General features: G+C 36.4%; 2 protein-coding genes across 4 annotated transcripts; both read left to right on the top strand.

Annotated features, from left to right (window-relative positions):
• Positions 1-9,040: 9,040 nt before the first annotated feature.
• LOC110736791 lies at positions 9,041-13,627 on the top strand. 3 transcript variants are annotated; one of them, XM_021917100.1, is made up of 4 exons: positions 9,041-9,211; positions 10,147-11,452; positions 11,578-12,554; positions 13,144-13,627. In XM_021917100.1, the coding sequence occupies exons 3-4, from the start codon at positions 11,693-11,695 to the stop codon at positions 13,398-13,400; spliced, it is 1,119 nt and encodes a 372-aa protein (XP_021772792.1). In that variant the 5' UTR covers positions 9,041-9,211; positions 10,147-11,452; positions 11,578-11,692; the 3' UTR covers positions 13,401-13,627. The 3 variants fall into 3 exon arrangements, with proteins under 3 accessions (XP_021772792.1, XP_021772790.1, XP_021772791.1); XM_021917098.1 differs by having other exon boundaries at positions 9,044-9,211; positions 11,597-12,554; XM_021917099.1 differs by having other exon boundaries at positions 9,044-9,211; positions 10,327-11,452; positions 11,597-12,554.
• On the top strand, positions 10,327-11,479 carry LOC110735894 (uncharacterized protein DDB_G0283697-like). The gene is made up of 2 exons (XM_021916072.1): positions 10,327-10,815; positions 10,871-11,479. Exons 1-2 carry the CDS (start codon positions 10,327-10,329, stop codon positions 11,477-11,479), a joined length of 1,098 nt encoding a protein of 365 aa, XP_021771764.1.
• Positions 13,628-19,198: the final 5,571 nt, after the last annotated feature.

The raw sequence follows: 19,198 nt of genomic DNA on the forward strand, positions 1-19,198 counted from the left end.
TTGGCAGCATTTGGGTTCTCTGTTTTGTGGCACACAAAATGCTCCACGAATGCCCCAAATCGAATTAGAGCCGCAACTTTGCTTTGTTGCCACGTGTTTGCCAAAGGATCTATTGTAGGGGATTTCTTAATTTTAATTATTATTGCAAGAAAAAAAAATTGTCTTTATAAGATAAAATAAGAGACCATTGGGATAGTTGGAGTATAAAAAATTGTAAAAAAAAAATAGTGGGATTAATAATTTATTATAAAGTAATAAATGTGAGGGGAAAGAAATAATAACAAAAATAAGTAGTGGGTTCGGATGGGGACCATGAAAGAGAAAGATATAATATTAAAATGAAGTTTTTGCCAAAAAAAAAAGATGTGTAACTTTTATTAAAACACTGACGGAGTAACAACGGGTAACGTTTTTTTTTGTTGTTTAGAGAGCTTCAAGGGTGAATAATGAAAATCGATCCCAAAATTCCCTGAAATCAGAAAGTAAAGGGCGAATGATGAGAATCGATCTCAAAATCCCCTGAAATCAGAAGAAGCTCTAATCGCTTGAATTATCCCTCACTCTCATAAGAACTTCTAATGTGATTGTGGTATGTTTGGCAAATATAATTGTTGTGCCTCTAATAAATTTAATGAAAAGATATCTTGAGAATCATTTGAGAGTCGATACGAGGAGTGTCTTTTTTTTACAGGATACAAGGAGTTTTGGAAAACGAACCACAATATACATACTTTATTTGTAAACTGGGCGTGCCAATTTGTAAACCATAAAAATTTAAACCTGTAATATACAAATAAAGAGGTAGAAAAATATATGGGAACAATTATTTCATTGATAATTTAATTTGTGGGTTACAAACTTACAACTCTTGTAGATCTCTTGATTTCTCTCTCCAAAGGTCTAGGGTTTTGATATTTGTTTGTAGTACGGGGCCTTGTCGGCTTATTCCATAATATGGACCTAAAATGTTTGGTAGTAGGGAGGAGATGGGGTCTTTTTGACTTATTCCATCTGAGCCTCCCTTAAACCCTATAAACAACCCTCTTTATATAGAGTGTCGTAGAGTAGTTAATAAGATATCTATCAAATATTCTATGAGATCTTAAAGATAATATTTTATATTTATTGATATTATCTCCTAATTTACATATATTTAACACCTAAATATTAACAAAATTTCGGTGTCAACAAATGCCCCCTCGAGACCTGTTGTGGAGATTTGACATCGGATGCAACTTAGTCTCGAAATTTTCTTGTAGAATTTGAAACCAAATTTAGCATGTCTCCATTAAATCTACGGATTTTGAAATTTGGAGAGCGGAGATGAAGAGCGAAAATTGTCCCACTGGGCGTGCCAATTTGTAAACCGTAAAAATTTAAACCTGCAATATACAAATTAAGAGGTAGAAAAATTGTACGGAAACAATTATTTCATTGATAATTTGTCAATCTCGTAGATCTCTTGATTCCTCCCTCCAAAGGGTTAGGGTTTTGATATTTGTTTGTAGTAGGGGACCTTGTCGGCTTATTCCATACTATGGACCTATAATGTTTGGTAGTAGGGAGGAGATGGACTCTTTTTGGCTTATTCCATCTGAGCCTCCCTTAAACCTTAAAAACAACCCTTTTTATATAGAATGTCGTAGACTATTAAACAAGATAGCTATCAAATATTCTACAAGATCTTGAAGATAATATTTTATATTTTTTGATATTATCTCCTAATTTAAATATATTTAACACCTAAATATTAACAAAATTTCGATGTCGAACAGTCACTAAGTGAGCTAAAGTATTTCCGACCGTTTTACATGTGAAAAGAAAGACTCAAAAGACCATAATTCTAATAATTATAGTCAGATCACCCAGATTATATTGGCTCACTACTAACTATTAAAAATAGGGCAGCAAACGACCTATTTGAGTCAAGTTTTGATCTACTACTATATTGAGCTAACCTCAACTCAAACAAACTTTTGAAATTGCTTGGTTACATTTTTTTTTTTTTTTTGTTGAACGGGAAGTAATAATATCTTAAATAATAGTCATACGACATCTACAATAATATAGATATGTAAACCACAGATTTAGAGAAAATACCATAACTTTTACAATCAAATTCATAACTAATTTGCATATTTGGCATGCATAGCTCATACCCCATCGCTTCAAGCTTGACGCGAGCAATGATTTTCGATGTTTTTGCATCTTTCCAAATAGAGACCTTCGCAATCAGCGCTAATGCTTTGATCAAAAAATTGATGACAAACCCCAGATCCATAGGAATCAAATCACCTTCCCGATTATTATAAAAACCCTAAAAATAAAATTCCCATCCATGGATGAGAATCAAAATCCCAAAGAATTGGGAAAAACCCAGAAAATTGGAACAGACTATCACAAATGGAGAGAACAAAACAAATCAAAGCAAAAAAAACTAAATAGAATTAAAGAAAAAAGGTCGAAAATAGACAATTTTGAAAGAAATTAGACTATTTCTGACCTAAACGGCCAAGAAAACTAAAACCCTAGAAGAAAGAGGTGAGAAATTGCTGGGTTACATAGGTGAGCTTAGGAACATGCTTATTTGCTTTATGAGTTTGAGCTTTGGGCTTTTATTTAGGCTTGATTTAATCAATGAAGAAAGAGAAGAAAAACAAAGGAATCCAAAGTTAACTCTTGAAAGATTAGTCAACGTATTAGATTACGGTGAGAGTTTTTCCAACCAGAAAGCCATACAAAAAAAGGTATATTGCCTTTTTTTAATTTATATTTTATTTTTTATTTGCAAGGTTGTATATAGAAAAGATTAACTAATTAGGAGTAGCTAGTTTCTACAATAATTTTCCTTTTTAAAAATGACAGTTCTATGAAATTAGTGATCAATTTTGATTTTATTTTGATCAAATTTTAGAACTTTCAAATACTTTGTGTTGCTTTAAATTCAAGTTGAGTAATCCTATTAGTATTTCCCCTAATATAATATTAATTTGAAATTCGATGACAAATATGATGTAATAGTCATTCTTTATTAAGGTCATGTTCACTTTATCTTACAAAAAAATTATTAAGTAAAAATAATTTCATTTCAGTACAAATAATATAAGTTCAGTCACTACTAGAAAACAGCTAATCAACGACGGAAATTATTCGTCGGAATATCCTGAAATTCCGTCGGAACGCACCGTCGTATTACATTTTGTTTTCGCTTTATTCCGTTGGAACGGTCAATTCCGACGGACTTTTGTCATCGAAAAAGGTATTCTGGCCACCGGAAAGTCCGTCGGAAAATTCCGACTGTATACAAGTCCGTCGGAATCGGAAAATTCCGACGGAAATTCCATCGAAAACTGCTGTAAAAAAATAATAAAAAAACACCTCCCATCACCCCCACCAGCCACCCTAAACTAAATCCACCCACCCAGACGACCCACCCAGCACACCCACCCAGACCACCCCTGCCACCACCACACCCACGTACTTCACCCACCCCACCTAACCCCAAACCACCCCCGGCCAGACCACCCCCACCCACCACCACACCCACAAACCGAACCCCCCCCCCCCACCTAACCTTAACCAAACCGAACACCTTAACTCAGCAGGACCAACAAAGCACCGATTTCAACACCCCCACCTAACCCTAACCAAACCACCAGCCACCACCAGCCACCACCACCCCACCCAACCAAAACCCTAACCCTCCCGGAAAAACGAAAAAAAAATACCAACAAAACAATTATAATTCAAAATTCACCGAATTCGTACCAAAAAAGAAAAAATACAAACACAAAAACATACCTTAAAACTTGAATTGAGTTCGAGTTTGGTTTACTAAGGCCAAATTTGACCATGAAAAGTCTAGATCTACACTTTTCAATTTGACCAAAAAAACCATTAATTTACCGTAGACAAAGGAGATGGGGAGAGGAAGGAGAAAAGGGGCGAGGAAGGAGAAAGGGCGAGGAAGGAGGAGGAGGAGAGAGAAAGAAGAGAAAGAAGAGGAGAGAGAAAGCGAAAATATGAAGGAAGAGGCGGAGGAATGAGGGGAGAAGGAGGGTTTTTTTTTATATATAATATATTCCGACGGAATATTCCGTCGGAAAGTTCCGCCGAAATATTCCGTCAGAAAGTTCTCATGGATATTTTTACTGTCAAAAATATCCTACGGATTTTTAAAATTCGTCGAAAATATCTGAATTTTTCGACGGAAATACATGTCCGTCGCACTGTCCGAGGAAATCGGCCCATTTCTAGTAGTGAGTTTAGTAAAAATAATTTCAATTTGGTAAAAATAAGTTCAGTTTAGTAAAATTCAGTATCTGTAAGGAAAAATTATAATAGAAAATCAGTAAAAATAATTTCAGTTCAGCAAAAATAATTTCAATTCGGTAAAATTAATTTAAGTTCAGTAAAATAATTTAAGTTCAACAAAAATAATTTCACTTCAACAAAAATGATATTAGTTTAGCAAAAATAAGGTGAAGTGAACGGGACCTTATTTCAAATTTCATGTCCCCCTATTATTAGGCTTGCTTGCATTAACAAAATAAACTTTTCGTTAATTGTCCATCTTTACTTGATAACTATTTTGTAATTTATTACCACATTCGTTTCTTATTATTTGCAACTAAATTTTTCTTTTATGACTCACATATTTGTTGCAAATAATATTAAATGGGGGTAGTATATTTCTTTATTAGAGGATAGATGGATCAAATGCATCAAAAAGTTTAGAGTGAAAAACCTCTCCTCTCGGCGTGCCACTTTAGTTGTCATGTAAGCCAACTTAAAAGGAAAACTTTTACAATCACTCACACACATAATGAAAAAGAGCAAGTCTTGTATGTGGCTATCCACACGGTGTGGCCACATTAATTAATAAGAATAATCCTTATTTATATATATGAGTAACATAACCTATTTATTCATAAGAGTAACCTGATCATTTGTCCATTAATGCAACTCAAATTCATTATATGAGTAATATCAACTAATTTAGAAATAAGTAACCCCATTTGTTCATTTGAGTAATTCTTATTTTTTTGTTATAAAAATTGAAAGAATGATTCTACTTCTATAAGAAAGTAACCCTTTTTTTCATTTAAGTAACCCACATACGTCAAGATAACCCGATTTGCTCATCATCGTAATCCTCTATTACTTAATTAATTGCCTTATTGTGAAGTGGCCACACCATGTGGCTAGCCACATATAAGACTTTGTGAATGAGGAGAAGAAAAAAGAAAATGTCCAGTCATAATAATCATATAAATTTAATTATAATTGAAACTTCCATAAATATTCAACCTATAAGGCAAAAAATTATTCCATTCTATTAATTAATACAATAATGAATAAAGTATACTTAGTAAAATAAACAAAAATAAAAAAATTAAAAAAAAAAAGGAAAAAAGAAGAAATTTACCAAGTTCAAACATTCATTAGTCGATGTTCCACTCTAATAATCACATTGAAACCTCGTGCATTAGCACGAAACACACTCTAGTTGGAGTATTTATTTATTACTATCATTTTTATTAGTTGACATGTTTTGACTCTATTACTATTTACATACTCCCCTTTAACCGTATTTTGTGTTTTATACGTAATAAAAAATATAGTCATGTGAGATCTTGTTAGATTCGTCACAATATATATTTTCAAAATATCAACTTTTCATAATTTTTGTTTATCAGTAATTAAAGATATTAATGGTTGAATTTATACATTGGTGAACGTGACTAAAAAAACGTGTCAACTAAAAAAACGGAGAAGTATTATTTATTTTTTTAATAAAGGACGGAGTATTTATTAATCAAAATTAAAGTTGCAAAATATATGGCATAGTTGGATATTAGTTTAGGCCTGTGGTCTGCTAAACTATGGGCCATATCAGTGGGCCTTGTTATAGCATGTTACGGTTATTCTGGTTTTTTTCAAAATTACAGTTGAACTGCAATTGGTATTTGGTAAAACAAATCTGTAAAAGGTATTTCTCAGTAATATCACTTATTTCCAAAGGACAAATCTGTCATTGCCCCTTAATCAATGAATGATGACGCGTAGATAACGTCACAAAAAAGCTATAAATGATGAAAAAGTAAAAAAAAGAATCATTTAATTAGTTTTATTTAAATTATTTTAAAACTAATTTTTAGATATAAAGACTACTCCGTACTACGGAGTCCTTTGTATTAATTTGTATTACGTTCAAAATGTGTTTTAATCCCCGTCACAAAAAAAAAAAAAAAAAACAAATTTAATAAAGTGTTTTAAGCATTTGATTTTCAATTATCTAAAAATATTTGACTTGTAATTGAGTTCGCATACCCTTTATTTTCCTACTAGTTTATATTTCGTGTGATGTACGGTTTTAAATAAGGAATAATTGATTTTAATAATCCCACCTTTAAACGGTTTGCTGCTAATAATTCCACTTTTTGATTAATATCTAATAATCCCACCTTTGAGGGGTATTAACTTCTTATGGTCCCTTATGACCGATAACTTGTTGTTTGGGTAAGTTTTTTTTTTTTTTTTTTTTTTTTTTTTTTTTAACTTCCTTGGCCACCAGGAGGTAAGAAAAAAAAATAATTTTTATTTTTTTTTTAATTTTTTTTAAACGAAGGAAGAAGGAAAGGGGAAAAAAAATTAATTTTTGAATTTTTTTTTTAAAAAAAATATAAAAAAATATTTCGACGAATCACAAAGTGACACGTGGCATGTTAACCCATTATACCGGTAAACAGGTTAGGGACCATTAGAAGAGAATGCTCCCTAAAGGTGGGATTATTAGATAATAATCAAAAGGCCGGTTGGATTATTAGCAGCGAACCGGCCAAAGGTGGGATTATTAGAATCAATTTTGCCTTTAAACAAAATACAGTGTAAGATTGTTTAAAATATGGAGAAAGAGAGTTTTTGCTATGTAATTTTTTTGTATACATGGTAAGTAATTTCTTCTATAAGCATATTACTTATAAAATTTAAAAAAAAAATAAAAAGTCATAATGAACACTTTTAAACATTAAAATATTAATATACTTGTAAAAAAAAAGGACTCGGTAGGGATAAAGGATAAAGTATATGAAAGGTTTATTAGATAAAAAAAATAAAAAATAAAAAAAACTAATGATATCATCGTAGCAAATTGTCGGGAAAAAAATTTAATAAGAGTGACATGTGTATAATTTGAAAAAGGGATGATGTCAGCAACATTTTGTTTTGGTACGGAGTATTAGTTAATAGATTCATAAATGTACTCATTAAAACTTATTTGAATTAATTGTTAAAAAAAATACTTTTTTTTTTTTTTTTTTGACGAGAAGTACTCCTTTCATTTTGGATTAATTGCAACATCAAACTTGAATTGATAAATAGTTTAAGAAAAAACATAGGGAGATAACCAAATTGAGGACTTTATAATATAAAGTATAATTAGTGGGTGTATATTTAGTTGGCAGCAAAAAATAATGTCACATATAAAAGTAGTGAAAATAGCCTTATTCAAAAAAAAAAAAAAAAAAAAAAGTGAAAATATAATTAATGGAAGATAGAAATAATGTAATAAGGCCCTTACTAAATAAGAAAAAAAAATGCAATTAATCATAACGAAGGAAAAGAAGTGTTACAATTATATGAAATGATGGAAGTAGTGGTAAATATGGTGCATATAATTATATCTAATTACACCATTCCCTTGTCTCCAAAAGATTGTTCCTTTGCTGTTTTTGTAGGACAAACTCTGTAAACTTTGATAATCAACTTTAATTTATCAAATTATAATAAATAATATAATCATATGTGATCTAGCTTGTTTGATTTGTTTTAATGTAATCATTTAAAATATTAACGTTTTTTATATATCTTGACACATACAAAAATGATGAAATATAACAATATGTTAAAAGGAGGGTGTATAACATGAGGTTACCTAAAATCATCATGTTAGTGACACGAGAGAACTCACTTTACAACAATATTTCGACAGACACGGGAGAACTCATCGTTCAAACAACATTTCGATTGACACATAAAATAAAAAAGATACTTAACAATCTTTTTATAAAAGGAGGTGTATAACACGAGATCTTCCTAACTTATCATCTCAACATCATTTTATTGGCACGAGAGTTTTCATTGGATTAACATCATTTCAATTGACACGTACAAAAATAAAGATATATAACAATCTTCTAAGAGAAGGGTGTATAACACGAGATTTACCTAAAACATCATTTCATCGACATGAGAAAACTCATGTTACAACATCATTCTGATTGACACATTGACATAACTTACTTTTACAACGTCATCTGATTGACATGTTGAGAAAACTTACTTTTACAACGTCACTCTAATTGACATGCCAAAAAAACTCACTTTTATAACGTCACTCTAATTGACAAGCCGAGAAAGCTTACTTTTACAACGTCACTCTGATTGACATGCCGAAAAAACTCACTTTTACAACGCCACTCTAATTGACATGATGAAAAAACTCATTTTTACAACGCCGTTTGGATTGTCACAAGATAGCTCATGGTTTCACAAAAAGAGAAACAACTAACTCTTACAACATCATTCCGATTAACATGAGAAACTTATTGATTTACAAAAAACTCACTTTTACAACGTCATTCTGATTGACATGCCAAATAAACTCACTTTTACAACGCCATTTGGATTGACACAAAAAAAGCTCATGGTTTCACAAGAATTGAAACAACTGACTTTTACAACATCATTCCGATTGATACGAGAAACTCATGACTTTACAAAAAGTGAAACAACCCACTGTTTAATAATCTCATTCCTATTGAAATGAAAAAATTCATTGTTTTACAAAAAGAGATACAAATCTCAATAATAAAGTCTTCCGATTTACACGAAAATACTCATTATTACAAGAAGAGAAACACAATACTCGTATGAGAATTAGTCTACTACAAAAGGACAAGTTTGGAGACAAAAGACCAAAGTTGATCAAGAAGTTGGATTAACTCAACTCAATCTAGTTGCATGCATTAACATTCGTTTTTACATGTTTACCGACCGAACCAAACAAAAACTAAGGAAAAAAACTGCCGTATAAAACTAACGCCGAACATTTTTCCCATAATTTTACCAAAAAAATAAAAAATGAAAAATTTCATTTGGAGGGTCTTTCTTAGCTTTTGGTTCGTTGCTTTCTATCTCCTCTCAGCAGGTACTCAATTTCTCTCTCTTCAATTTCAAACCTTAATTTTCTTTCTTTTCCCTCTTGTAATATCAAAATTAAATTGGGGATTTTTTTTAATAATTTTTTTGGTATCTTAATTTGTATTTTCATACAATTTTTCTTGCATAAATGCTATATTGTGCTGAATTTTTATTTTTATTTTTTATAATTTTTTTTCATGGATTGGTGTTTTGTTTTTTTTTTTTTTTTTTTTTAATGGGGAATTGGTTGAATCTCTCTATTTTGGTAAATTGAATTGGAATAAATTTTTGATGGGTTATTTTTTAATTTAGGTTTGGCGATAAAAAGGAAGCAGATTTGTTTATGTTCTTAATTATTTGATGCTTATTTTGTGGATCAACTGGATTATTGATTTTGTTATAATTTAGATTCGAGTATTTACTTTTAATTTTGATTGATGAAGAATTGGAGATGGTGTAATAAACTTTTAATATTTTTAATAAATTGGATGAATTGGGGTGTGATGGAATTACCTTATGAATGAAGTTAATGATTCAGCTTTAGTGATCTAGGGTTTTCATGTTATGTATGTGCTTAATTTCAGAATCAGAACATTTCGGTTTCGTGTCGCGGTGTTAGAGGGTAGAGAACTAGAGATCAATCTTTGAAGCTTAATTGGGAATCAGCAAGGAGAGTGATGATTTTCCAAATCAGCTGACCATTTTATTAATTGGGTTTAAAAACAATTTATTGAAGATCTGTTTTAGGCTGGAAATGAGGGATTAGTCTTGTATCTACCAAATTTGTTTGTAGTATTATGATTTTAATATTTATTTAGCTAACTTATTGGGTGAAAAATTAATATCATCAATCCATAATCGGTTAATTTGCCATTATCACTTCTTGTATGGTATATCTGCTGCTAATACTAAGAAATTATCTGCATGATCTTTTCTTGGTAGGAATTCCCATGTGATCCTCCAGAAATTTGATTGTACCGAGGTTGAGAGAGATTTGGTGTATACCGACTTATAATTGCTTTGATATATTCTGATTGCATCTTAAGCATTTCTCATCAAAACTACATTGAGTATTTTCCTCATTGAAATTGGGCATCTTTCTTCATCTCCAATAATCAACAGATGAGGAGGGGAGGGAGGATTGGCTCAAGGTGCAGTGGTACTGGTAACCGACATGTCCGTGTGAAAAGTATGGAATCTGAGGATTCTGATGAGGACTACGTGGCTGAAGTTGATGAAATAGATGATCAATCTGATGAGTTAGACTCCTTAGTTGGAGACGCTTCTGAGGAAGAGAGTTGCTTTGAGCCGGAGGTGGAAGCGGAGGAGGAGGAGGATGAAGAGGAAGAGAAAAATGAGGGAGGGTGGAGAAGAGTGGTAAAGCCAAGGACTAAGAAGGGATCTGCAAGGCATAGGAAAAATGGTATAAAAAGACCAAACAAGAGGAAGAGAGTTGTTAAATCTGACGATGAAGAAGATAATGATTATGACGATGAGGAGTTTACACCAGAGGAGGAATATTTGGAGGATGAGGAAGAGGATGAGGACTTTTTGATGCAGAAGACGAACACCAGGAAAAGAGGGAGGGCCACATCCAAAACAAGAACTTCTGTGAAAAGCCGAAAAAAAAAGAAATACAAAGCCTGTGAGGAAACCTCGTACAAAGAAACGTACAAAGACTAGAAGTTTAAGGAGGAGGACAAAATCTGATGGTGATGAGGAATTTACTGAGAAGGGTCCTACTCTGAGAGGTAGGACCCTGAGGAAACCTGTGCGTGGAAAGAATAGGGTGACAAATGGAACAGATTCTGATTACTGTTCTGATTCATCCGGTTACGAGTTCACTATATCTGAGGAAGAACGAGAACAAATCAGAGAAGCTAACAGGATTTGTGGAAGCCTGGCTCCGAACCTGAGGAGTTCAAGGAGAGTCCAAGAAGATGAAGTTTTTCATGAACCAAAAAAAACTTCTGCCAGGAAGGGCAAAGAGAAAGCAGAATTTAAAAAGATTGATGTCGGTAGGCCTGTTTGTGGTATATGTTTAACAGAAGAAGGAAAGAATACTGTCCGTGGGACATTAAACTGTTGTAGCCACCATTTCTGTTTTGCTTGCATTTTCGAGTGGTCAAAAGTGGAAACACGTTGCCCACTGTGCAAACAGAGGTTTGTCTCAATTAGTAAGCCTGGGAGATGTGGTAAAGCATTTGATCTAAGGGATACGGTGATATCAGTTCCAGAGCGTGATCAGGTACTGTTTCCAAACATTGACCCTTAAATCTATCCAACATCTTTCTTCTTGTGGCACCATGCATACGTGCCTAGCAATTGCTTTATTTTATGTTATGCTTTTCATGTTTTATTGAAATAGCTCAGGCAATTTTATTGCATTCAGGTCTATCAACCATCTGAAGAGGAGCTTCGAGACTTTCTGAATCCCTATGAAAATGTCATTTGCACGGAATGCGATCAGGGTGGGGATGATGCCCTTATGCTACTTTGTGATCTATGTGATTCACCAGCGCACACATACTGTGTTGGTCTCGGGCGGGAAGTTCCTGAAGGCAATTGGTATTGTGATGGTTGCAAACCAGCTGCCCTTGGGTCCTCACATTCTCAAACTCAGGATCTCATTCCTGATCAGAGGACAAATACTGGTGTTTCTGATGGAGCAGCTACGTACGAGAACATGGCAGAAATAGACCTTAACGTGACAATTACAGAAACGCCAGTTAGTCAAGGAAATGGATTCCTTTCTTCTCCAAGATTTTCAGGTGGAAATTTTCAGGCACCTTCTCCTGCCTCTGGGATGGGAGTATCGACTGTATCAGGAAGACGACTGATTCACCGTCAAATCCGAAATATCCTTACCAATAGATTGAGTCAAGTACCCCCTGGGACTGATATAGGTGCTCTTGGCAATCTAATTGGCCGGGGGGTTAATTCAACACAGCAACAAAGTAGAACAACAGATGTAGGGCCCTCTTATCAATCTCCATATGTAGATAGATTGCAGGAAAGACTTACTAATAGTGTACAAAATAGGGAACCATTTCCTGGAAGGCTGGGCCACATGGTAAGACAGATGGGTCAGCCCTCAACCTCTGCGAATGGCACAGATCATGGCCAAGTACATTGGAGCGAGCTAGACAGCTTGAATTTGGGTGAAGGTCAGAGTCTGATGTCAGCTGGTGAACAACTTCACCCTTTTAATGGTAGAACAAGCATTGGGCCTGAAATTGGTGCCCCTCCCTCACACAACAGGTATGAGGAACATGCAACTTTAGTGAAACAACAAGTACATTCAATGGTGAGGAGCCAGCTGAAGAGCTTGTCTCAAGACATGAACTTAGGTGAGTTCATTTTATGTTCTTTGCATTCGCTCCACATCCTAACATAGAATGGACTTATGATTGTTTCTTGAACCATGCATATACCTACTTTTGACTAAGCACTTCATATTTTCCAAATCACTAAGTTGCATGGACTTGCCTAGAAGTTTAAACATGTGTTGTTGAATTGTTAATCTAAGTTGAAGTGTCCAAAAGTCATACACAATTATATTGATGATACATACATTGATAGGCAGAGTTTATGAATTCATATAATGTGGCCCAGGTGCAGTGAAGAGTTGTCTCTAAGGATTATGCACCTAGATTTTCAAGTTGAATTAATTTAGTCATTTATGGTGCATTGAGAGGCTACTTTATGTTACACGCAATCTGCAGAATGCCACCAATTTGCTTTCAAAGACAAAGGTATAAAAGAAAACGAAAGTGAATGATCCTAATGCTATGAGTCTGTTGCTCAAATTTTGCATTGTGCATTCAGAGTTGGTTTCTGCCATCAGGACTCTAAATCTTGTCTGGTGCAACTCTTGTCCCATGATAGACATTTTATTGCTTGATTCTGAATTTTTAAGTCAACTTTTTTTGCATGCAGGTAATGATGATTATGTAGAAATTTCGAGGAGATCTGCACACACCATTATGGCGGCATGTGGGCTAGAACCTCGAAGGCATGACACATATGAAGCACAACCTCCAATTTGTGTCCACCTTGTAAGCAGGTTGGCCAATGTAGAGATAAGTCCTATCAATGGTTGTTGCTTGAATTGTTTTGAGGGTTTCGTGAAAGATGTTGTGAAGAGGATCATGGACATACTACTGCAACCTCATTGGTTTGGTTTCAGACATTGATCATTAGATACTAAGAACTTTTTTGAAGAACATATTCTTACTCCGGCCAATGTTTTTCTTTTTAGTGTAGGATGCTCATTTTCTTGTCTATGTTTGTAGGAACAATTGTGACTGATTACATCAAGAATTTTCCTACTGCTGTGGACACTCTCATATGGGAAGGGTCCAGAAGCACCATTCCTGTTTTCCCTAACTGTTCATAACTAACTTGAACTATTATGGCTTCAGTTTGTCGTCTGTTTTCTTAGCATCTTAGGTGGCAAGGATAAAGGCAATGTTGCTTCAGGCTTTAGTTCTATATTGCAGAATTTGCTGCATTTCTTCATGTAAGCCCTATTTTAGTGAATCAAACTTGTCCGCTAGTAATTAGTAATGAATGAACAAAGCACTTCATCTTCTCAAAACTTTATTTTTTTCTTTTTAGTTGCGGCTTTTTCAGACAGGATCTATTTGAGTTGCCTAAAAAACCCTTCTTCTTTGGATTGCTCAAATGTTTTCCCTTGGCTTTAGTAATAGCTAGCACTGGTAGCTTTGGAGCATTTTTATCTCTTAAAATTTCTCTATGATTGGGAATGACAATTATACAGAGATCCAATTCAATTCGATCATTTCACATCAACTTACAGATTATATTATTTTCTCAACGTCTGTTGGATCCTTACGTTTCTGTGAATTCTTTTGTGGGCAAGGTCAATTCTAAAGCCGTAATGCATTAGGATCAAAAGTTCAAAACGAGGAGGCCATAGCAAAATCCTTTTTATTTGTATGTACTGATCTCTTGCTCTCGTCTGAAAGAATTTAATACTTCCTCCGTTTCTTTTAAGTTGACACGTTTCTTTAGTCACGTTTGTCAATGTATATCTTCAATCACCGATAATCAAAAATTATAAAAAGTTGATATTTTGAAAATATATATCGTGACAAATCTAACAAGATTCCACATGATCATATTTTTCAGAACGTATAAAGCATAAAACAGCCAAAGAGAAGTGTGTGAATAGTGCTAAAGTCAAAACGTGTCAATTAAAAAAAATGGAGGTAGTAGTATATACCAAAACGAAAAATCAATTCATGGTCTTTTCAAAGTTATTGAAAAACCATACAAGTTCAACAAGCCATAAACCTCATTCCCATCTAAAAACCAACCCATTGATGTTTTTTGACAAAAAGATACTTACGATTACTTATGTGAAACGCTAAACATCGCCCGCAATTTACCATATAAAGCCCACAAATATGATATGGTTTGACCATTATGCCCATTTTCTAAAATTGAAATAATCTCGGTGTAAAAAATGTGGAGCCGTACTGGCTCGCCGGGGGAGACCGGAGGGTAGGCCGGAGATGCGGGGGACGCCGGAGGTACGTCGTCATCGACGGAAAACGAGGTAAGTCACCGTTAAAATTCACGGTTTACCGTCGGAGTGGCTCCGGCGCCTAGGATGGACGCCCAAACCGTAGCCTGGACGTCCAAGCCAGACGCCAGAACCACCAGAGTGGCGTCCAGCCCAGACGCCCAGACCACCAGACTGGCGTCCTGGCCAGGCGCCACTCCACTGGGTGAGGCGGCCCTGCCAGGCGCCAGTCCACTGGCTGTGGCAGCCCTGGCAGACGCCACCCTTATAAATTAATTTTTTTTTCTTTTTTGATTTTGTTGTTGTTTTTTATTTAATTTTTTTTTAAAAAAAAAATCGAAAATGATTTTTTAAAAAAATTCGAAATGGGTTTTTTTTAAATTAAATTTGAAAATTCGAAATAGGTTTTTTTAAAATTAAATTTGAAAATTCGAAATGGTATATTTTTAAATTTAGTTTGAAAATTCGAATTGGGTTTTTATAAAAATTAAGTTTGATTATATATAATTATGATTTTTTTTGTGTTAATTCTGTGTAAATATAGAAATTAAATGTATTATCCGTTAAATGTATTTATTGTAATATATAATTGCTGCAGGAATATGGTGGAGACGGAAATGATTACAGTGGGATATTTGGACATGATGGTCCATTCGAAGAAGCTCAACAGGCGATTGATTGGGCAAAACAGGTTGCAATTGCAGCTGGATTTTGCTTGGTAGTAGTAACTCATAAATCTCAACGGGATGGTAGAATGGATCGCATTTTGAGATGTGACCGTTATCGCAAAAGAGAAGAAAGAGATTTTCGTACAGCCACTCGGTTTGATACAAAGCGGAAAGGTTGTGGGTGTGAGTTCAGAGTAAAGGTTCGACAACTACGGAGTCGTGACGGTTGGGAAGTGATTGGTTACTCTAAATGGGGGTATCACAACCATGAGATGATAGTATATGAAGAGGGTCATCGACAACTGAGCGGCTTAAGTCCTGCTGCGAAACTAGTTGTGAAAGAAATGAGTGATGCTCAAGTGAAGCCTGCTAAAATATTAGCATCTGTGTTAGAGAAATTTCCAGAAGACCATCCAAACCGAAGACACATCTACAACGTCAGACAGCAACTCAGGTTTGAACGGTCAGAGGGAAGGAACCCTATACAACAGCTGCTACACCAGGCACAATCACGTGGTTACCTGTTCTGGTTTGATTCTGATGAAGATACAGCGGAGGTGACTCATCTTTTCCTTGTGCATCCTGATTGTGCTGATATGATCAAGTCTTGGCCATTTGTGATTTTGATCGACTCAACGTATAAGACAAACAAGTACAAGTTCCCACTGGTTGAGATGGTTGGGATGGCTCCAACGAACCAGAACTTTCTGATTGGTCATGCAATCATCAAGGATGAGACGGCTCCAAGTTATTATTGGGTGTTGGAGAAGCTGAGAAACTACATCGGGCCTAATGTTCATCCAGCAGCCATCGTCAGCGACTGTGAGGGAGGTCTCTTTACCCCCATAGCAGAGCTGTTTCCCGAATCGAACCACTTATTGTGCACATGGCACATCAACAACTGCGTGAAAGTGAAAGCCTACAACCTTTTCAAGAAGAATTTGGAAATGGCAGAAAGATTGGTGAATGGTAAGTGGCGGAAGATCCTACAGGCTACCACGAATGGAACACCCTAGCTGCATTTTAGTTTTTCATGTTTACATTCTTTATTTGTAATCTTATTTGTACGTTGCTCTTTTAATGAGAACATTAATATTTTATATTGTATTGCTTACTGCATTCTATATGTTGCATGGGTAAGTTGCGCGGATCCACGAACGGTTATATCAAAATTTAAAAACAGCACTGATAATATGTTTAAGTTGGAAGCTAAAAGAACAGTCTAAAATGTTACAATCTTACAACATAATGTCCAACATAATGCTCTATAAATAAAATGACAAAACCATCAGTAATCCCTCCTCGACGACGACTCCCACTACGCAAGGGTCTGTTCCAGACTATCAACAACAGCTCTCCCTGTTGCACTCATGCTGTCCTTCTCAAGAGAGAGTTTATGTACGTCCTGCATTATCTTTCCCATCCACTGCATACAACAAAAAACAGAAGATGAAATACAATAACAACATATAAAACTTAATTAAAAGACAACGATAAATATAATAAAAGACATACCGCTTCCGTGGCAGTAGGCGGTGGCACATAATCATCATCGTTGTGGTCGAGATCTGCGATCAACCTCGGGTGCGAATACCGGTTGAACCATTCCATGTAGTAATGGTCACACATGGGAGTAACCCCAGAGGGCGGCCGCTGCAACTCCGCAGTCCATAAGCGGGCCACCATCGGAAACTGGTCCCACGTCCCGGTCATGATATCCGGCCATTGCACGACGTAGTCCCTCGACGATGCAGGTCGGACCGCCTTCATCGGGCATGCCGGGGGAGGAGGGACAACTTGGACAAATCCAAGCTGGCGAAGACAACGCTGGGGCATGTACGCCTCGACGATCTCACGATACTGAATGAGTCCCGTGTACAGGGTCCTGGGTACCCTAACACTAGGGTTCGGGCCGAAAGGCATCCAGTTCACCTGTACAATAACAACATATAAAATTTAATAACATGAATATAATATGTGCAAATAATAAAATGTAGAAACAATTTATAAACGTTACCTCTAAGGGGGACAGTCTGTCCAGCAATAACCGTATCGATCGGAGGCGGTCAACGGACTTCTTCTCCGAGCGCGGACTCCACGCACAAGCACGCGGCATCCCCTCATCAATAGGAACTGGGTCACGATGTGGTCGCAATGCAGGAAAGTACTCGTATATCCAGGTCTGCAATAGAGTCAGACACCCAGTGATACCTGCCGCGTCAGCCCGACTCGCAAATCCTAGTTGGCGATACAAATACGCCAACGTAGTCGATCCCCAGGAAAACTGGCCTACACTGTCGGGGTCACACGCCTCTACTATGTCGCGTGGCCTGAGCTTGTTTCCGCCGCTCTTATCCGGAAACAAGGTACATCCGAGGAGTAGAAAAACATAAGCACTCAGCTGTGCGTCTAGCGTCCTACGTGCACTGGGGTACAAACACCGCTGCAACACGGATGCGATCTTCACACCTCCGTGTTCCCAAACACCTAGCGCCTCGGTGTACAGTGCAACCCTGTCCACCGCGAACAACTCCGCCAGTAAATCTGCCTGATCCGCATCAGCCACAACACAAAGTCGTTTACCCTCAACACGAATCCCCAGAATGGCCTCGACGTCATGTAACATGATCGTCATCTCACCGAACGGAAGGTGGAAAGAGTTTGTATCCGGCTGCCATCGCTCAATGAAAGCCGTGATCAGTGTACTGTCAATCTTATCGTGCATGGTGGCAGCAACGTGATTCACCCCAGTGCCCTCCAGTCGCTCGAACATCTCGCTCTCCGCCGGCCAGGCCTCAGCCCATGTACGCAAAAAGCTACAAGTCTTTTCCCGGGTATGACATTTCAACAACCCCGTAACTGAAGGCCTCTCCTGGTCCTCCCAAATACGGGCAGCTATGTGTCCTAGAAAGCTAGGAATCACACTCCCGTCAACAGGCCCACCGGGCACCTCACTCCTAACAGCCCAAGAATCATTACCGGCCCTCGACCGTTTCCTGCTTGCCCCAGATACAGTGGACGCAGATGATGTGCCAGATCTACTAACAAACCTACCACCCCTACCCTTACGCACCTCCACCATATGTGTCTCGTACATGTCATCAACCCTCTGACTGAATGGACCGTAATCATCATACGGTCCACTTCCATCGTCCACATCCTCATCCTCATGTGCGCCCTCCTCCTGCTCCTCCTCCTGGTCACCCTCCTCAGCATCATCATCGTCATCGTCATCCTCATCCCGACGGTGGATCCGTTCTCTACGAGCTGAGGCCGAAATACCACGGGATCTGACATGTCTATGCCCCGACCTCTCCACTGAATAGCTTCTACTAAGAAGCTCTATATTCTTCCCCGCACCATGACGACCCAGTGAATTCTACACAAAATTTTAAAATATATAAACATACAAAAATTTATACGAAAAATAGCTACCACTCCCAAATCAAATAAACTAAAAACATACAAATAATTGTAAACAAAATATAAACATAGAAAAAATACAACGAAATTGAAAAAATTTATAAAAATAAACAACAAAATATAAAAACAATTCAAAAATATATTACACAAAAAAAAAAAAAAAAATTAAAAACAATATTTTAAAACAAATAAAAAAAAGGGGGGGGGGGCGCCTTGGCTGGACGCCCAGCCAGCGGTGGTGGCGCCAGCTGCAGACGCCGCCACCAGTGGGCTGGCGCCTGAGCTGGACGCCACAGCCACGGCTGCGACGACTTGAATAAACGCCACAACCGTGGCTATGGCGTCCAGCCCA

The sequence above is a fragment of the Chenopodium quinoa genome, unplaced genomic scaffold, assembly GCF_001683475.1.
Source record: "Chenopodium quinoa cultivar QQ74 unplaced genomic scaffold, ASM168347v1, whole genome shotgun sequence".
Classification (NCBI taxonomy): Eukaryota; Viridiplantae; Streptophyta; class Magnoliopsida; order Caryophyllales; family Amaranthaceae; genus Chenopodium; species Chenopodium quinoa.